We start from the raw sequence: 20,729 nt of genomic DNA on the forward strand, positions 1-20,729 counted from the left end.
TCTGCTTAAAGATGTAAAAAGAAAAAATAGTACCTCATTCCTATTGTTACATTTTGGAGTCATATTTTAAACTGTCAGTTAAAATTAAATCATATTATGGTACCAAATATGCTAATATAGAGAGAAAATTTTACAAGAATATTACATGTGTAATTTGTTTAATTTGACTTTACCACTCAACAAAATAACATTTTTGAGACTTCTCAGGTATAACAATTTATGTTGCACATTACTAAAAAATATATTTAGGTTAGTATCACCTATACCTTGTGGGGAGCCAGAATCCTCTGCCTGAACTTTTCAACTGTCTCTTGACCCATAGAAGACCAAGTATTGACAAATGCTTCTGCTTTGTCTTGTTCAAGACGAATGTTCTCTAATTGCTGCTGCAGAGTTGCTGGCTTTGAATTGTGATATACTGCCTGTTAAAGAGAAAAAAATTACATATATCCTTTATATTTATACAAAGACCTTGACTGCAATCAATACAAAATTTTTTTTTTTTTTTTGTACCAGGGATCAAACTCGGGTCCTTGTGCTTGCACAGCAGGCAGCGAAATACAGAAATTTTTAAGGCTTTATATCAAAAGAACATTTCACATTCCTCTTATAATCAAGACATTTTTGGTTGTTTTATAAATAATAATATACACAACTAAGGACTAAAAGATTCAGGATTAAAAGGCCTAAGTTATTTCATTTTTGCCTGTGATGGAAAAAATCCTAAATCCACTAAATAATCAAAAAAGCTTCTTTGCTCTGACTGTGCAAATGGTACACTAGTTAAAATTTCACTTTAGGGCCGGGGATTTAGCTCAGTGGTTTCAGTACTATTTAATCTTTTATTTGACAAATATTCTACTTAGTCAAACAACAGAAATTTATTCCTTATCTATTTCAAGCCCAGCAGTGTGCTGTGCTTAAACACAATGCACAAAAAATGTGATCCTGGCCCCAAAAATATTCAAAAACCAGTGAAGGCAATATAACTGACACATGAGATAATAAAAGACTAAGAGTGTGCTCTACTGTTATGAGCCAAGGATGAAAAAAACCCAAATAAGGGAAGAATACATGCACAAGGGGTCAAGGCTGAAACAAAAAAAGAGAGTTGACTGAACAGGTGTTTAAATAATGAACTCAAGAAGAGATGCAGAAGAATGGAAGCAGAAGAGAAGCTCAGTAGGAAAAAATATTATGACAATAGTTCTTTTCTAAATTTATTTATCATGGTAGTCAAATATACCTAAAATCATTTATTTAATTTATTTAATTTTGTAAATGTATTCATTTTTCCAAATCATTATGCCAAGTAACAGTGACTTCAAATCTTTCATAGCGGTCTCAAGTTAATAGTGTCTCAATTTGCTCTGTCAAATCTTTATTAATATAACTGAACAGTTTTCTGTAGACTGAAATAACCAGAAAAAGATCATACATTCAAATATTTTTACCATATTAAAATTCTTAAAATTCTTGATTAAAATATATTCACAGCTTCCATCTTGCATACATTTTTTTTAAAAAAATTAAAATGTCATAGATATCACAGCAATACAAATACACAGTAAACAAACTGTAGAAAATTTGAGGCAATAAAAATACCTGTTCTAAAATAAATGATATTGTTTCAAGAACTAGGTGAAGATCTTGTTTCTCTAGAGAAAATGCAGCTTGAAGTTTTTCTTCTTCTTCTTCACTGAAACTGCTCTCAGCCTACAAACAAATAGCAATCTATTAGCATATGCTACACTGCTGAACTTAAAACAGAAGATTCACTTATTCATATAGGTAATGAGAACTTAAGGTGAATTCACAGTGAAAGGAAACTGATAGGCTTATATATTTTTAAAAGTGTGACACTCATTTCTAGGCATTTATAAACAAAATAAGTTGGCTTATACTAACTTCATGTGATGATTCAGTTCATAATTATGAGCACTGACGTTCTGTGCTATAGTCTCCTAAAGAAATGCTGAGAACAAGATGATTTTCACTTCAGTTTTAAAAGTCTCAGGTTTCTGAACTTTGATATTTCTTGTGCGATTTTCATAATTTTTCTATTTCATTTCATGATTTGCCCTCATCTCTTGAAACTATCCACATGCCCATTATAGCAGCACCTTCATTTCCCAGTTTGCCCTTCCATGGCTGACTTGTCAGAACTAGATATGGATCACAGTTACATCAGTAGGCTTTCTGGGATGGCGTAAAATCTCTTCTTTGAAGTAAAGTACTGAAGTTCATTTTGTTTTGTTTTGTTTTAGTACCGAGGATCAAACTCGATTCCTTGCGCTTGCGAGGCAGGCGGCCAGAACCTCTGAGCTAAATCCCTAGCCCTGAAGTTCGTTTTTTTTAATCACATGAGTTGTAGCAGTAAATTTTTAAGCTCAGAGGCTACAAATTCTCAACTATGAAAGGACATCCTACACCCTTCCATGTTTCTGACTGTGGACAACTGTCACGCTGATAAGACATTACAAGATATTTACAGTTCCAGGATATTAAACACCAGCAGCAACCTTTACACACTGTGACACTGCTCCCCTCAAAAAAACAAACCACGAAACAAAATCCATTTGTCTATGCTACGATGAGCCAGGAAAATGGCCAGTTCAATGAGGACTCCCAGATCTGTGTCAGGCATGCCTATATTCTATACGTAAGCTGCCTTAGTTTTTTCAGGTTGATACCTACTACGGATTCCAAGTAACCAGCCTGGACAAAAACAGACAGTCTCTACCTATAACCAGATAAAATTTGGTAAAATAAAATTACCAAGCTGATGACATTTAGAGTGGCAACAAAATCCCTAAGCCTCTTCAACAGTCTATCTGCCTCACATTCCACTGTTCTAAGGGCTTTGCTTGTCTCAAGGTTAATAGCCATCTTGCCAGACCTAAAGTACATAAAAATAAGGTGGCAGATTCTAAGATTTGCTGCAAGCTTTAGGAATCCTTATCACAACAAAAGTCCCTCTGGAAAATTATCCACTGAAGCTGTCCAGGAAAAAATAATTTTTATACCCTTTCTGATATTTCCTTGACAAACATTCACATCTGTTTCTAATCTCAGTTACTTCAGTTCTCAACAGGCACACATTCTCATCTCAACTTCTATCTACCTCTGATGACACAGCCTTCAGGGCCTCTGTGAAATGTCCCTGTTACTCAGTTAACTCGAGGAGAGCTACTAACTTACTCTCAACTCCAAAGGTGACCAAAAGGGTCAAAGGCAAACCACACATCACAATTTTCCCTGCAAATGCTCCATCCTCCTCAGAACCAAGAACAAAGATATGGACAAGTTTCTTGTCCTGTATTATTTTATATATTTAAGGTCGCCCCTATCTCAGAAAATAAAACGAACTTCTGTATTTACTGCCTGCGTCATTCACTTTTGGGTTGATTTGTAGAAGTTTTCTCCTCTTTCCTGTGTTTAGTGAAATGGGTTAAAGGGATAGACTCTGGAGCGAGCCAAAACTGCCAGCTGACTGGGTGACTTTGGGCACATTACTTAACTGGATTCTCTCTGCTTGCTTATGGATAAGATCAGGATGACAACACTCTCCTCTTCAAATTGCTAAAAGGATTAGATGAGTTAATAATACAAAACCATTAGAACAGTACCAATCACAGAGAAACTGGTGTAACCATTTATGAATAGTAAATGCCATAGAGTATGGCTCCTGTTATTGTTATTTCTCTTGTCTCTCCATCTCAATTACAAATACATTACAGGCAGGAGCTTAGAGGATCTATATCTGTTTTGTTTCCCATGGCAAAGAAAGAATTAACTTCAAGAATTTATACTGAGCACCAACTGTATAATCAGCAATGTATTAGGTATGTGTATAAAGATTAGTAAGACATGCCCCTCAAGATATTTAAGGGCAGAGGCAGGTAGACAGGTAAAGAGGTTTCTGGATTTAGTTGTCTTCTAGTCATGAAACAAATACTTATGATCAGATCTGAAAGAAAGGTAAGAATCAACCAAGTGTTTAAAAGAACAGAAAAGAAAATAAACTGCTGAGTGAGCCTACAAAATCCTTGAAGGATGAACGGTTTTCTCAGGAGAAGAGAAGGACATTTGGAGTCACACAGAAGGCTACATGCACCGATATGCAGCTGAAAAAGTTCATGGTACAGTGAAGCAAAACAGTACTGTTCAGTGTGACAAGAACACTTGAAAAGTGGGAAAATGAAGGCTGCAGCCATGTTATAATGGGCCATATACTGTATACAATGTTAAGGAGTTTGAACTTTCATCCATGGAGCAATGGATAATCACTCTGAACACTATAAAAATATGATCAATCTTTTATTAAGAGAAAAATGGACCAGGGATTTAGCTCAGTGGACGCACCTGCCTGGAAATCACACATCCTGAGTTCGATTTCAAGTATCAAAAAAAGAGAAAAACATTTAGAACACTTAGAAGAGTAATGGAATTGTATTGTAAAGAAGCAACAGAAAGTGAGATGGTGGGCCAGGGATTTAGCTCAGCGGTTCTGTCGCCTGCCTCAAAAGCACAAGGTCCCAAGTTCAATCCCAGTACCAAAAAAAAAAAAAGAAAGGAAGAAAGAGAGAGAGACGGCTACAGATGGTGCCTGTTTTGAAAGTGATTATTCTTCCTCCAAGGGAAAGGACTTGAACTAGAACTGTAAAAACTTATATTTGAGAAGGAGCAGAGCATGGCTCTGTGGCTGCCTCCAGCCAAGAAAAGGAAGAATAAGTTTTCTTTCTCATTTGATATGGATGCCTGACATCAGGTGAAGAAATTAATGGGTGCTCCATAAACATGCCCAAGTAGAATAATGACCAAACATTTGTGTGTCTAAAGCAACCACGCCCTTTAAATAAAAAATAGAAGAAAGATAAAATTTAAAAAGGATAACTAGTTGACAGCAAATACCACAGAATTATTTTTAAGAGGATGAATGAAATAAGAATTTTCCCAAAGCATGTTCTACAGAATTTATTCCCAAAATATATACCATAATAAAATAGTTCCAAGGTCAACCACATTTGGAAAATATTATACATCATATTCACCACATACATATTTACCACAAACACCAACATATAAAATACTCCACAAAGTTCCATAATTTTAAATAATTAGTTTTATTGAATATTGAATTTCCCAAATGGATGACCATGGAATATTATCAAATCTTCCTCAGAACCAGTGTTACTGAGAACACACTGGAAAATACCATATTTTACAAACACAGTCTCTCTCTCTCTCTCTCTCTCTCTCTCTCTCTCTCTCTCTCCAAATCATAACACCGCATTTCAGTATAATCAGAAGGAAGTTTTACAAGCTTTAAAAATACAAAACTACAAACCTTCAGGTGAAGTTTCTGAAGAATTCGGGTAAGCAATCGTGGAAATCTTCCTATATCTATTGTATTTATCAGCAACACTGCTTTTTTCATGCTAAATAAATATGTAAAACAAAGTTTTAAAATGAGTTTTAAAATGTACTTGCTGTAGTTGTCTATAAATTTCAACAACTGATTGCTACATATTTAGCCTGAGTGAAATAAAGTAAAAACAGGTGGCAGTCATCACAGTTAAGCAATCTGAACATATCCAAAGCCATGTCTCCCCAAGAGGATTCTGTTGGAAAGGTCCATTCAATAAATTTTCTCTTGTTGTGGGCAAAGCAAACTATTAGAGGAAGCATGTGCTCTGTGGGGAACAGCAATAATTCAGTAGTGGATCCTCAAATAGCCACTTAATCTAAGATGACACTCTGAAAAGAGAAGTGGGGAGTGAAAACTTGGGCAATTACACCAAAAACAAAAGGTATTGCACGGCAAATAATGGCAGGAAAACACTGCAAACAAAATCATGTGGTGTTCCAAACACAATAATTTTAAACCCCTATTTCACTTGTAATAATCAACTTCAAATAATGTGATACAATCAATTCTGCACCATACTGGACAAGGGTTACTGCTGGAGTGCATGTTCCCACAGTACACTTGTTTGGGGAAAAGGACTGGTTATCAGAACCAAAGGAATACAGGATGAAGGAAAAACTTTAAAATAACAATTCTCTTCCTCAGGAACATTTCTACCCAATCCAGGTACAGTTTTTCTCCCACTTCAATTATCTGTTTATATACTTCAGTATTTCGGCATCTACACACCATCTGCCCTAATTATTTCATTATACTCGTTAAATTGAGTCATTTTTACTTATGTAATTTTAAAAGGAAACCTTAATGTGGGAGTGGTGGCATATGCCTCCAGTCCCAACTACTGGGGCGGTTGATTACCGACCTGGAGAAAATACTGTAGCAAGGCCTCATCTCAAAACAAAAAAAGGGGCACCACCATGTATAGCTAACTCTACTCTACTTCACAGAGAAATTAACTAAAAAAATAAATAAAATGGAAAACAAAGCAATATAACCAAAGTATGGCTAGACACTGTTACCAACAGAGAATTGGCCTGAAGCCTGTTCAATATTGACTTAAAACGAGCAGTAACCGGTTCTGAACACCCTCCCGCACCGAGGGAGACTTCTCAGCGTCAGGTCTGGTGGACTGAACGCTGAGACGATCCTCCCCACGTGACTGGGCAGAACTCAGACGGCGTCCGGAACTTCTCACACCGTGCGGCCCGGCGCCTGCGAGGGCACAGGACAACCGCGGTGAGGCGGAGGCGCCGCGGGCCGCGCCCTCGACCCCGGCCCGCATGGCACCCGGAGCCCGAGCCCGCCGGACCCAGGCCCGGCCGGGCCCGCCGAGACGACAGGAGCAAGACCGTCCTTGCGTGGGCCCTGTCAGCGACACAGTGGTGCGGCCACCGCAAGCGGCCGGGCGGACAGTTACCTGGGGCTGTCTGGCAGGACCAGTGCCGCGGACGCCGCCATCCTCGAAGCTCCCTTGCCCGCCAAGCCTGTCAGCCGCGCGGAGCCCGACCAATGACTGCCGGCGGACGGAAAGCCGGAAGGGCCACCCCGCGCCGCAGCCGCTGGCGCCTGGGCTCCAGCGGGCGGGCGGAGCGCCTGGAGGCCGGGGCCGCGTCCGGGAAGGCTGGGGCTGGCGGGATGGGGGTGCACCGCCGTCCTCGCAGCCCCTGTGACCGTGTCAGAGTTAAGGCTGTAACACATGTATTTATTTATGTATCTGCACACTTGGTTAGGCATGTGTGTATATGTGTATAGATGGATTATAGATGTCATGTGTCTGTACCCGCAGTTACGAGGATTCAGAAGCAGTCATGGGTAGGAATAGGAAACCTTGGGCAGGTGGCAGATGCAGTAAGCTCTAGAAAGGAGGAGGGTGTTCCAGGCAAGGGAGCAGAGTCAGCAAAGGCTGGGGAGGAGAAGCATGTTTTGAAAGGAGTTTGAACAATTGGGAATTAAGGCTGTAAGAAGCTTGAATGACAACAGGTTTGGGCATGTGCACTTAATCTAGAAAGGAATGGGTGGCCATTAAGTAAATGTTGGGGTCTTGGGTTTGGGGGTTTTGGTTTTGGCTTTATTTTTCCTGTGCATTAAATGTTTTCAAATAAAGAAATTTTGGGAGGGGCGCTGTTTTTTGTTGTTATTCTCCAGACAGTAGTAACAATTGGATTGGAAAGAAGTAAGCAGAAAAGCTACATACACTACTATTGAAATAATCTATGGGAAGCAATAAAATCCTGTGATACTAAACACGCACTGGGAAATAAAACAACAGTAGGTACACCAGAGTTACATTTCAGAAGCAGAATCTTCAAGAGCTGGCAAAAGATTGAATTTAATTTTCCTTCCTAATTATGTTTTACTTAAATTATTATTTAAATTAGTTGGCATTCCTGAAGCCACCCAAAAGCATCCTAACTGAAAGGAGAAACCAGATTGCAAATTAAAAGTGAATAATCCACACATGGATAATTGAGTCAATTATACAGTGTGTTGAACACATATAAACGCAGTTATACAACACTCCACACGCTCCCCAATTTATGCATATCTGAAAAAGATGTATGTGAATCTACATAAATTATTGGTCTCTGATCCAAATACAAATTACCTTACCTGGCACAACTTTAAAGGGGTCCCACTTCCCTCAATCTTTTAATCATTTCCCTTTTGTCTTGATTCATTGCTTGAAGTGGAGTTACTAACCACCTGAAACTGTTTCAGATCTCTAGTGAAGCTCACCCCATCCTTGGTTGTCGAAAAACAGCTGGGATTTTGAATGAAGAAGCCTCAAGGTGGTTCAAATCCTAATCTGTGTAGCCTCAGTGTACTTAACCTCCTTCAGTTTCCCATTCCTGATCAGTAATATGGATGAATGAGAATGATGTCTGCTCCCCTGGACTGTGATGAGGATTAAGTAATGTGATGGGTACCTACAAGAAACACTCTACCCACCTTAGAAAACAAAGCACAGACTTCCGAGGTTTTCACAAGAGAGTCATTAATTCTCTAATTCTCTCCATTTACAGTGATATGTTATTTCCTGTTGTCACTTATTGTTATATAAGCTTGATGCTGTGAATAAATTTCACCCCTCAGTTGAGTGCCTTGCCTAAGGAATTTCTTCATTCTCTGGAATAGAGGCATATATGTCCACGAAAAGGTCTTTTAGTTATTTACCTGTTGTCAACTGCCACAGAACAGGAACTATGCTTTCTAGCAGAAGAATTCTATAATGACTCTCTACCCTTCCCCTCCAAACATATCTACAACCCTCTTCCTGATGGATCCAGAGCCTGGATCTGCTGCCCCTAATCTACTGTGGATACTAAATCACACTGAACGCCTCAAAGTATTTCCATATCCCTACTTTCAAGGCAAACTTTCACTAGGTTCACCACTTTTTACATTTATGTTAGCATAGGCTCTCTAAAAAACAACCTGAGTTGTATTCTAGTCACTCATTTGGGGCTGTAAATGCAGGGAAATAAAAGCAAAGGGAAAAGGAAAGTAAGGAAGGCTAGAAGGAAAGCAAGTACAAGGTGGCATGTTAACTAACTGGCTACAGCTTCAAAAACTAGCTTATTCTCAGCAGGATATTTCCAGAGAGACTATTTAGAGTCACTATTTCCTAGAACAGCCTACAGGTATGGGTGTAAAGGAAAGAAATTTGCCTGCAAACACTTCAAAAAATTTTCTCTTTTTGATCCAAATCTGTTCTACAGCTCATACTATCCTTGCACTTTGAGGTCAGTCATATGGTGCCTCTAAGCAGCTCCACTAAATAATCCAGACTCCATGGGTCTAATAGAATAGGAACTGAGAATAGGAGCTTAGTAGGATTTCATGGCTCAATCCTACTTAGAGAACCCTCCAATTCTCCTCCTAAGGGTAGCAGCAGGGGCTTTAAGACCATGGGAACTGTTCAAAGTTCCAGGAACCATTTTTTCAGGAAAGTAGAGCCCTGTGCTGAAGACTGGGAATCAAGTGAGGCTGAGCTCCTCTGAGGAGGTGCATGACTTCAAGACAGTTCTATTTCTTTAGTGCAATATCTATACAAGACTCTCTTGAGCCCTAGATGCTGCAGTCTTTATTGTGCAGCTTTTCCAATTCACATATACCAAGCTGTTTTTCCAAAGTACATTACAGCTCAAGTTGCAATAAGATCTGGAGTCAGCCCCATTGTGTATCCTGGAAGCAAACCCTCCCTCCTAAGTGTAAGCCTTGTCTTTTTTGGAGTCCCTCTCTTTGGATGGGTTCTTTCTTAAGGACTCCTTTGAAGTGTCTGCCTGTAGCCTCACTGTGAACTCATCCTCTCCCACTAGACACAGTTTATATTTTTGACACACAGTGTAGAACAGCAAGGTCTGGGCCTTTTTCCTCTACGATGTCTCTTCTGACCCTGAGTAAACTGTGGACACACCAACAGGCCACACCCAAATCAAATCCCCAAATGTAAGTATTTATCTTTGAAAGATGGGTAGATAACACCTACTCCCCGACTAGGACAGCACCTGAGCCTAAGGAAACCAGTGAAGTGACCTTTCAAGCAATCTTTTCATATACGGTGATATTCGGTTGTCGGACTCTTTCCAAATTCCTATTGGAACACTAAAAAGTTCAAGAGTTGGGCAGGGGATTTAGCTCAGTGGTGCCGCTGCCACCTGCCTCGAAAGCACAAGGTCCTGAGTTTGATCCCTGGTACCAAAGAGAAAAGTTCAAGAGCTGAACATCTTTTTTCCCATAAGAAATAATGGAAACCCAAATAATGGGTTTGAGGCCCAAAAATTGCACTTATAAATTCATTTTTCCAGGATTTAAACAAATTTTGCAATGATTTCTTTCTTTAACTCTGTCATGGTTCTCATAGTTTTCCTGTTAACTTTGCTGCTGGTATCACTAACTTTATTTGGAGCCATGGTTATGATATTTTTCTCAAATAACACAAACAAAAAAGCACAGTGATGCAGGTTTTAAAGCATTAACACAAGCACTGTATGTGTCTGGTGAGAGCAGTGCTTAGACTGAAGCATCACCCTAGAAACAAGGAAATTGAGGGAGCCACTCCCTTCCTCTCATTCAACTATAAACACAACACCACCCTAATGATTAGCCATGTTTAAACTTGGGACGCCAAGAGGCCCAGTGGACACTAGTGAGGGATGAGTGGGCAGCAGCTGGAGTCAGAGGTGTCTGACCACAGTGAGAGGAACTGGAGTTAGAGGTGCCCAACCTTTTAAATACTGGAAACCTGAGTTACCTAGGTTCCTCTTCCTCCGCCTTTCCCCCTTCACCCTTCTGTCTGTTCCTACTGTCCTATAATCTTCAATAAATGTAGCCACTTACTGCTTACTACGAGGTGTATGCTTGGCAATTCTCTCCTTGTCCTGCACAAGAATCTGGGCTATTTGGGGCCCATTCAGCTGTAAAAACCCCTTTGTGTCTATGGCAAGATGAGACACGTGACTTGCTCTTGGTCAGTACAGCTTTTTCAAGTCAGGTTTTCGGTTCCATTGAGCAAAGTTTCAAACACCAAGCAAATTATTTTTTAACCTTGCAGTTGGAGTAGTGGAGTTCAAGCTTGGAGCCATTCAACAATTGAAGTATCACTGTATATTGTCAAATTGGGGTGCAGGTATTTTATTTTGTACCCCAGATTGCCCTGGCAGTAAGTTGGCTAATTAACCAGTTAAGGAACATTCTAGAAGTTGACATAGTTGCACATGCCTATAATCCCAGCACTCTGGGAAGCTGAGGCAGGAGGATCCCAAGTTCAAGCCCAGCCTGGGCAATTTTGACTTATTTTGAGGGCCTATCTCAAAATAAAAAATAAATGCAAAGGCCCTGTATTCAGTCCCCAGTCTGGGGGTGGGAGGCATGCTGGAATCCTTAGTCCTACAGCTCATCCTGAGTTTATCGGGTGCATTGACCAAAGAGTGACACGAACCAGAGGAGCAGAACTACCCATCCCAATCACGGACTGACTATAAAACACAAGCTTCATATTTAGCAGCTTTGTCACATTCACTGGCAGGAGGCATTGACCCAGTTTTCCTCTTCCCCACCCCAAACACTAACCTGCTCCCACACACACACAGATGCTGCAGTCACAGTTTCGAGTCCTGTTTTAGCTGTGTAGTTGGCATCTGCCTCATAGGTGTGAAAGAATCAGTAGAGGTGTAACTGAAGAACACCCTTCTAGAAGAGAAATACGTAATTGTTCCCTCCAGAGTCCCAGGGGAAAGAAGTTTTAAAATTACACATTTTTATTTGTGAGTTGGTTATATAAATGTTCCCATTTAATGTGCAATACATGAGGAATAAAGGATGCTTGGACATAATCTATTTTCTGCATATTTGCATAAGACACTGTGATGTAGAGAAGAAGCAAAAAGCTTAGGGAAAAAAGAATAGTATCAAGATTGCAGGCCACATCTTTCCATTAAAAAATAAACAGTATTTATGTTTGCTTGTTCACTCTTCATCAAATGGAAGGAGGGAAAGGAGATGGGAGGGAAACTTTTATTAAAATGTAGCACACATACACTTTGTGATATATGACAGATCCCTTTCTAATCTTTCCTCAAGCTGAAAGTAGAAAATAATTTCAAATTATCACCCTTCCATTTTCATTTGCACCTAGTATCCTGCATTCTGTCTCCCAGAGGCCTGTACCGTTTAAAGGACCGATAGTCATGTATAGGAGGTGCGAAGGACTGAATGGTTTCTTCAGTAATTTTCACCCTGTGAACACCATTTGAAGAGAATTAGATGGTGCTTCCCGTACAGACATGTGAGAGTGAGAGAGTGAGACAAGATTACAGGCTGTCTCTTACACAGTGACTGGTAAAGGGAATAAAAATAGTTAAGTACCACACACACCACAAAAAATAAACAGAAAACGAGCATGGAAAAGAGCATAACTGAATGACACACTTGAAAAAGTGTTGGCCAAGAAAAGAAACAGTTTCTTCCTTGCCTAACCTAAAGGCAGTCCCCAACTTGCTGAAACAGTGCTAGGAAAAGAAGGTGTTCTCAACCCATAAGAACTCTCATTATATCCCCTAATTTGAAGAGAAGCAGAACTGGAGGGAAACAATCAGCCAGGAGCTAATGCAATACCTGGTAGAGGGTAGAGAAGGCTCCAAGGGTCATGCTTTTAATGGCTCTGAAAGAGGGAAAAAGCAGAACAGTAAGGTAGAAAAAACAAAATTACATCTAATTACCCCCAATAATAAATAGCAAACTACAAAATTTGAAGATAGAGAAAATAAGAAGAAAAGATTCTCTGAGGCAGAAAGATCCAGTGGAAACAGTTACACTGAGACCATAGTGAAAAATCACCTTTCCTCAACCTCTGCCTTGTTGTTAACAACTGCTAAAACCCGCAGGCACCCTAAGCCTTTTCCTGTGCTAAGCAAAAATGAAAGAATGAAATAAGGAAGTGAATAACCAGGGCTGATTTAGCAGAAATCTGAGGCTCTAGGGCTGCACCAGTACAGAAGGGCTGATCTGAAACCCAGGGGAGCTCCTCATGGACTGGACATACCCCTACCAGGTGGAATGAATCCTGAGATAGGACTGTTAATAAAATCTTCAAGCTGAAAAAGTGAAAACTAAACCCATTAACAAATGCTATCATCAGCCCCAGACACCTCATAAACATTTGTTGAAAAGTAGATAGGACACAATGTTGAGGCAGCAAGCTGGCATCCTAGAAGGAAAGCCAAGCAAATCTCACACTAGTAGACAAAAGAAGTTTGGCAATAGGCCAGGCAGAGCTGTTCATACTAAACACAAGAGAAATGGGAAGAAATGGCAGGGCAACTATGCAGTCATCCTACAGAAAAATGTATGATATAAATGTATACAGCATGCAAAAATCAAATGAAAATTCCTCGTGAGTACTCAAGATAGAACCTAATAAGGAAATTAACTCACTGGATCAGGAACTATAAGACAATTAGATGTAAAGCAAAAAACCAAAGAAGGTAAGAACGTGAAAACTCACCATTTCCTATTACACAAATTAGACACTCCAAGAAATAAACTAGACATAACTTCAAATTGAATTATTGACAAAGAAGAAGGGTTATTCATAATGAATGCAAACAGGAATGAAATAAGCACAAAGTAGATACTGAGAACAAAAAGCCAGCCTAAAGATCATGGTGTTCCCAAGCCAAAGAATCCAACAGATAAAACAAAACCCCTAAAAATTAAAACTGAAAACATGCTCAAGTATTGTAATAGATTCTGACTCCTTTCTAGATGTTTGACTGCCAACAGCCTGTAAGCCTCACCTTTTTCTCCTTCCCTTCTGCCCCACATATGTGCAGTGTGAAGGAGGCCTAATGCTCCTTCTTTAGACACTGATGAGAAATTCAAACCACAGAAGCCCTGACTGTGTAGGGAAACTTCATCCTGAGCCCCACCCCATAACCACCATAGAGCCCTAAGCCAATTGCCCTCCCCTACTCTCTCAAGCAATTTTTGGATCTGCTGGGGAAATGCTCTACTCTCTCCAAAAAATTGGGTTGTGTGAGTAATAAATCTTTCCCTACCTTCCTGCAGGGTGTGTGACATTGTTAGTCTAGACAGCAAACTGATTTGGAGTGGGAGGGTCCATTTCACCTTTGTAGGATGATCAAAAGAGATATTTAACAGAAGATAATTTCCCTACAATGTTGGAAAAACAATCTACAGTTTAATGAAAACAATGTTTTTCAGAAGAATTGATACTGAATAATGATGTTGGGACAAATTCTGGTAAAATTATCAAACACCAGATATAAAGAAAAATTGTTCAGGTAACAAGGTGAGATAAGCAACAAGAGTAAAAAAAAATACTAATTGTCAGACTTCTCTGTAGTAATGTGCACAAATTTCTGATAAAAGCGTATTATGTCTAGCCAAGATGGGATTCATTTATTAAGGTAAAAGTCAGATACTATCCAATGTGATCATACTCACAGTTTTTATAACCACTTTTTGTAAAAATTGATAGCTGAAAACAAGACAGCTAAGAAATTAGTGAAAATAGTGAACTCAGGAATGGAGATGTGCCATATACTGAACATTAAATCTATATAAAATTGGGCCGGGGATTTATCTCAGTGGTTTCGCAGCCTGCTGCTCAAGCACAAGCACCCGAGTTCGATCCCCAGTACCAAAAAAAAAAAAAAAAAAAAACTATATAAAATTAAAATTGAGTTGCAGTAGTAATTATATTTATAAAATTAAATGTTATATTTGATGATATAAAATTAATAAATATTTTAAATGGACAAAATAAGAGCTATAAAGTTTATGAGTACTAACTCTTTTATCTTTCATAGTAAGGAAATATTATAAGTGAAATACATCCCCTAAAAAGGCGACTGTAACTTCCTGAACTTTTTATAAGTTTTGTAAGTTTTTGTTAAAGAAACACCTCTCTGTAATATAGTAATTTCTTCAGTTTAAGAAAATCATTTCTTTACATCTATTATATCACACATGGAGCACACAGATTGAGGTGTAGATGTACATTCATGACATGATTACCAGAATTAGCTTTGGTTAACTTTCACAGTATTTTTTCTGTTTGGTAAATTTTTCTATAATTTTCTGTCTTCTATTTTGTGCCTTTCTGGATATGTAACTTGAATTTCCAATCCTGAGAACAAATTCTTTTTTTTTTTTTTGGTATTAAATTCTTTTATTGGTACATTGTAGGTATACAACATATTTACATTTCTCATTGGGAATTGTACCTTTATATAATGCATCTTAGTTCTTATTTTTTCCCCATTCCTAGCCCTTCCTTCAGGCCCTCCACCCTTCCCTGTTTACAAAGACTTTATTTCCATTTTTTCCATTTCTCATCATTTTTTCCTTTCCCTTCTTTCCTTTCCCCTGTGCCTCCCACTACCCCTACCCCTTTGGACCTTTTCTTCCTATTTTACATTATCGATTATTCATTCTAATAATTGGTACATTTTAGGTATACAATATAATGATGTTCATCATTGGAAATTTGCACCTTTACATAGTCTCTCTTGGTTCTTATTTTTCACCCTTGCCCAGCCCTCCCTTCAACCCCTCCAGTCCTCCCCATTTACAAAGATTTTAGAACAAATTCTTTTTATAAAAACAGGAAGTCATTATTCAAAAGTAATGGAAACAAAGAGTTGTCTCTGTGTGTTTGTGTGTGTGTGCACATGTACAACACACACATCCCTATAGTACTAAAATAGGTTATGTAACCATAAAAATACTTTGGGAGCCTTCTTCAGTAATTTGTAAATAATTGTAATTCATTAAACTTTTTAAAAACATATTTAAGATCGTTTTGTGTTAAAATAAAGAAAGGTCCAAAGTAAATTGCTAAAACTGCTGCATTTTAAAAGAATGCAAACATATCTCTTCAACATAACAGCCTGTCTTTTGTTTACACAAGATTTTAAAAGGCTTTCTCTTTACTGATTGCTTAGATTAGTAAACTGAGGTGATGGGAGCACTGACTGTCCTTCAGGACCAGAGTCAGTTGAGCATTACTAAAAATGAGTGCACTGCTAAAAAGTCAAGAAGCCAGAGAGGTTTCATCGGCCTTGTCACAGCCATAGGTAACTAAACGGGATTCACAGGCCTCTACCCCATCTCCTTGGGGTTCCAGCAGGGCAGGCCCATTCTCAAGTCTGTGCCCAGTCTTGTAGTTTCTCCTCTGTGGTACACTCTCCAAATGGGTCCCAGCTCTCCAAAAGGTGTTTTTATTTTGAGAATGCCTCCAGAATACTACTGATTCATAAATGGTCAGGAATCACAGTCTCACACAATGATGTCAAGAGCAACTGCATAAAACCAAACCTTCGAGACTTCACAATGCAACTCAGTTCACAATTTCCAGTATCTCAACTACCAGTCACTCTTCTCTGGTTTAAGTGTTTATCCAAGCATATATTTTTTTCAGGTTTAATGGTTTTAATAAGTGTGCCCCTTCAGTTCCTATTTGCAGCACCTGGTATTTCTTTGAAATACCAGTGAGACATGGCAGTGGCCAACAGTAAATTTCTACCCTTCAGAGCTGAAAAGTTCAGGTTCTCTGAGCATTCTCTGTTGCAGTGACACTTATCCAGAATCGGTACCTCTTCACAGCAGGGGAGCTTTAAATGTACAGTGAAAGAAAAGCTTTTCCCCTTCAGGGGGAAGAAAGAAAATTATTCCTCAAAACCTAGTGGATCTGGTTGTGAGGTCTTACCTTCTGTCCTATCTCTCCAAGCTCTTTTTTTTTAAAAAATTTATTTTACTGGTACATTTTAGGTATATAATATAATGGCACTCATCATGGGAAATTTGCACCTTTACATACGCTCTCAGTTCTTGTTTTTCCCCCTTACCCTGCCCTCCCTTCAACCCCTCCATCCCTCCCTATTTACAAAGACCTTGTTTCCATTTTTTCATTGTCTCATATTATTTCCAGTCCCTTCTTTTTTTCCCCATTCCCTTCTTTAATTTCACATACCCCTCCCACTTCCCCTTTCCCTTTGCTCCTTTTCTCCCTATTTCTCATTATCTATTATACCTTTCAGTGCTTATTTACACTTTCAGTTTCTCATGCTACAGAAACTATTTGGTATTTACACATGTGTGTCCTCTTTATTTCACTTAAGAGTATCGACTCAATGTGCATCCATTTAGCTATAAATGTCTCTAATTTCTCATTTGTTATGGCTGAGTAGTACTCCATTTTATAAAAAAATACCACATTTTCTTTATTCAGTCTCCAGTTGACGGGCATTTGGGCTGTTTCCAAGTTTTAGCTATTACAAATTGTGCTGCGATGAACATGGGTACACATATATCACTGTGGTATGATTCTCTTCATTCTTTGGGGAAGGTACTCAGCAGGGGAATAGCTGGGTCAAATGAGACTTCCAGTCCTAGTTCTTTGAGGTATCTCCATACTGATTTCCACAGTGCTTGCACCAGTCTACACTCTCACCAGCTGTGGAGCAGGGTTCCTCTTTCCCCACAGCCCCACCAGCATTTGTTATTAGTTGATTGCATGATAGCAGCCATTCTTTCTGGAATGAGGTGGAATCTCAGTGTTGTTTTCATGTGCATCTCTCAAATGACCAGTGATGTTAAACACTTTTTCATATGTTTATTTGGCATTTCTACTTCTTTGTCTGAGAAATGTCTGTTCATTTCAGATGCCCATTTTTGGATTGGGTCTTTAAATTTGGGAGGTCTGAATTTTTTAAGTTCTTTATACATTTTAGATAGTAGACCTTTGTCTGAGGAACAGCAGGTGAAGATTTTTTCCCACATTGTGGGTTGTCTCTTCACACTGTTGCTGGTTTCTCTTGCTGTGCAGAAGCTTTTTAATAAGGAGAGATCCCACTTGTTGACTGTTTGTGCTAGTTCACAGGCAACTGAGGGTTTGTTCATAAAATCTTTTTCTATACCAATGTCTTCAAGAGTTCTACCTAACCTCTCTTCCAGGAGATTCAGTGTTTCTATTTTAATATTGAGATCCGTAATCCATTTTGATTTTAGTTTAGTGCATGGTGAGAGATATAGGTCTAGTTTTAATCTTTGGCAAGTTGAAACCCAATTTTTCCAGCACCATTTATTAAAGAGTCTATCTTTCCTCCAGTGAGGGTCTTTGGCTCCTTTATCGAAGATGAAATGGCTGTGTCTGCAGTTGTTTCTGCATCTTCTAATCTGTTCCACTGGTCCTCAGGTCTGTTTCTTTGGCAGTACCATGCTGTTTCTATCCCAGTAGCTTTGTAGTATAGTTTCAAATTGGGGATTGTGATACCCCCTGCCATGTCTCTGTTACCTAGAATTGCTTTTGCTATTCTGGGTCTCTTCTTGTTCCAAATGAATTTTGGAATTGTTTTCTCAAGGTCCATGAAGGATGCTGCTGGGATTTCAATTGAGATTGCATTGAATCTATATAGCTGTTTTGGAAGTATGGCCATTTTCACTGTATTGATCCTTCCTACTCAGGAGCAGGGCATGTCTTTCCATTTTCTGATATCATCTTCAATCTCTCTTTTCAGAGTGCTATAGTTTTCAGAGAAGAGGTCTTTGATTTCTTTCATTAGGTTGATTCCTAGGTATTTCAGTCTTTTGGATGCTATTGTGAAAGGAATTGTTTGCCCTATTTCTCTCTCAGTGAGTCTATTGTTCATATAGAGGAAAGCTATTGATTTTTGTGTGTTGACCTTGTATCTGGCTACTTTACTGAATTTGGTTATTAAGTCTAGAAGACTTTTGGTGGAATTCTTGGGGTCTTCTATATAGAGTATCATGTCATCTGCAGATAATGACAATTTGACTTCTTCATTTCCAATCTTTAGTCCTTTTATTTCTTTCTCTTGTCTAATTGCTATGGCTAATGTTTCCAAAACTATATTGAACAAGAGTGGTGATAGTGGACATTCTTGTCTTGTTCCTGATTTTAGTGTGAAGGATTTTAGTTTTTGACCATTTAGTATGATACTGGCTGTTGGTTTTTCATAGATGGCTTTTATCAGATTGAGGTAGAGACCATCTATTCCAATTTTTATAGGGTTTTCATCATAAGTGAGTGTTGGAGTGAGTGAGTGAGTGTTGAGTGAGTGTCCAATGCTTTTTCTGCATCTATGAAGATAATCATATGGTTTTTGTCCTTGGCTCTATTGATATAGTGTATTACATTGATTGATTTGCATATGTTGAACCATCCCTGCATCCCTGGGATGAATCCCACTTGGTCTGGGTTTATGATCTTCTTGATGATCTTCTGCATTCTATTTGCCAGTATCTTATTAAGGATTTTTGCATCTATGTTCATTAGTGAGATTGGCCTGTAGTTCTCTTTTTCGGTTGGGTCTTTCTCTGCTTTGGGGATCAAGGTGATGCTTGCTTCCAGGAATGACTTTGTGAGTATTGCTTCCCTTTCAATTTCATTGAAGAGTTTAAACAGTAGTGTCAGTAGTTCCTCTCTAAATGTCTTGTAGAATTCAACAGTGAAGCCATCAGGACCTGGGCATTTCTTGGTTGGTAAGTTTTTAATTACGTTTTCAATTTCATTGGTTGATATTGGATTGTTTAGAATTTTTGAGGTCTTCTTCATTCAATTTTGGTAATTCATACGTATCTAGGAATCTGTCCCTTTCGTCTGTGTTTTCCATCTTATTGGCATATAGGTTCTGGAAGTAGATATTGATCATCCTCTGGATTGCTGCTGGCTCTGTTGTAATTTCACCCTTTTCATTCCTAATTGCATGGATTTGGGCCTTTTCTTTCCTTTTTCTGATAAGGTTGGCTAAGGGTTTGTCAATTTTGTTTATTCTTTAAAGAACCAACTCTTGACTTCATTAATTTTTTGTATCATTCTCTTAGTCTCCATTGAATTGATTTCTGCTCTGATCTTTATAATTTCCTTCCTTGTATGAGCTTTGGGTTTGTCCTTCTCTTCTTTTTCTAGAAGCTTGAGGTTCAGCATCAGGTTGTTTAATTGGGCTCATTCTGTTTTCCTAATATGTATATTCACTGTTATGAATTTCCCTCATAAGACTGCTTTCATTGTGTCCCATAGATTCTGATATGTTGTATTGTCATTGTCATTTAATTGAAGGAAGTGTCTGATTTCTTCTTTAATTTCCTCTGTGACCCATTGGTTATTCAGAAGTGTGTTGTTCAATTTCCATGTGTTTATGAAATTTTTCCAGTTTCTTTTGCTATGGATCTCCAATTTCATTCCCCTGTGGTCTGATAAAATACAGGGGATAAGTTCAATTCCTTTGCACTTACTTAAACATGTTCTATGAGTGAGTATGTGGTCTATTTGGGAGAACAACCCATGTGCAGCTGAAAAGAATGTGTATCCTGATTTTGTTAGGTGGGGTGGAACACTCTGTAAATATCTGTTAAGTTCATTTGTTTAAGAGTTCGATTGAGCTCTAGTATTTCATTACTTATTTTTAGTCTAGTTGATCTATCTATTTGTGACAGTGGGGTATTGAGGTCCCCCACTATTATTGTATTAGTGCATTTATGACTTTTCATGTCCGTTAGTATTTGTTTTATATAGTTGGGCACACTAGTGTTTGGTGCATAGATATTTATGATGGTCATCTCTTCCTGTTGGATTGTTCCCTTTACAAGGATGTAGTGTCCTTCTTCATCTCTCTTAATCAGGGTTGGTTTCAAATCCACTTGATCTGCAAAGAGGATAGATAATCCTGCTTTCTTTTGGGTTCCCATCACATGGAGTATTATTTTCCACCCTTTAACTTTCAGTCTATGAGTTTCTTTTTGAATTAAGTGT

General features: G+C 38.6%; 1 protein-coding gene across 4 annotated transcripts in view; it reads right to left on the reverse strand.

Moving 5' to 3' along the window:
• Nucleotides 1-6,991, reverse strand: part of Commd10 (COMM domain containing 10) — a 174,732-nt gene extending 167,741 nt beyond the window's left edge. For 3 of the 4 annotated variants that reach the window (XM_013077873.3, XM_021238249.2, XM_087194685.1), the window contains exons 1-4: nucleotides 6,849-6,991; nucleotides 5,351-5,441; nucleotides 1,606-1,716; nucleotides 267-422 (exon numbers count right to left, since the gene is read on the reverse strand). In XM_013077873.3, the coding sequence (XP_012933327.1) occupies nucleotides 267-422; nucleotides 1,606-1,716; nucleotides 5,351-5,441; nucleotides 6,849-6,889 (399 nt within the window). In that variant the 5' untranslated portion in view covers nucleotides 6,890-6,991. The remainder of the gene's footprint in view (nucleotides 1-266; nucleotides 423-1,605; nucleotides 1,717-5,350; nucleotides 5,442-6,848) is intronic. The other variant, XM_004836167.3, reaches the window with a different exon arrangement.
• Between the last annotated feature and the right edge of the window lie 13,738 nt (nucleotides 6,992-20,729).

The sequence above is a fragment of the Heterocephalus glaber genome, unplaced genomic scaffold (assembly GCF_053883595.1).
Source record: "Heterocephalus glaber isolate CG9 unplaced genomic scaffold, H.glaber_assembly_v1.0 deba00001606, whole genome shotgun sequence".
In the NCBI taxonomy this organism is placed as follows: Eukaryota; Metazoa; Chordata; class Mammalia; order Rodentia; family Bathyergidae; genus Heterocephalus; species Heterocephalus glaber.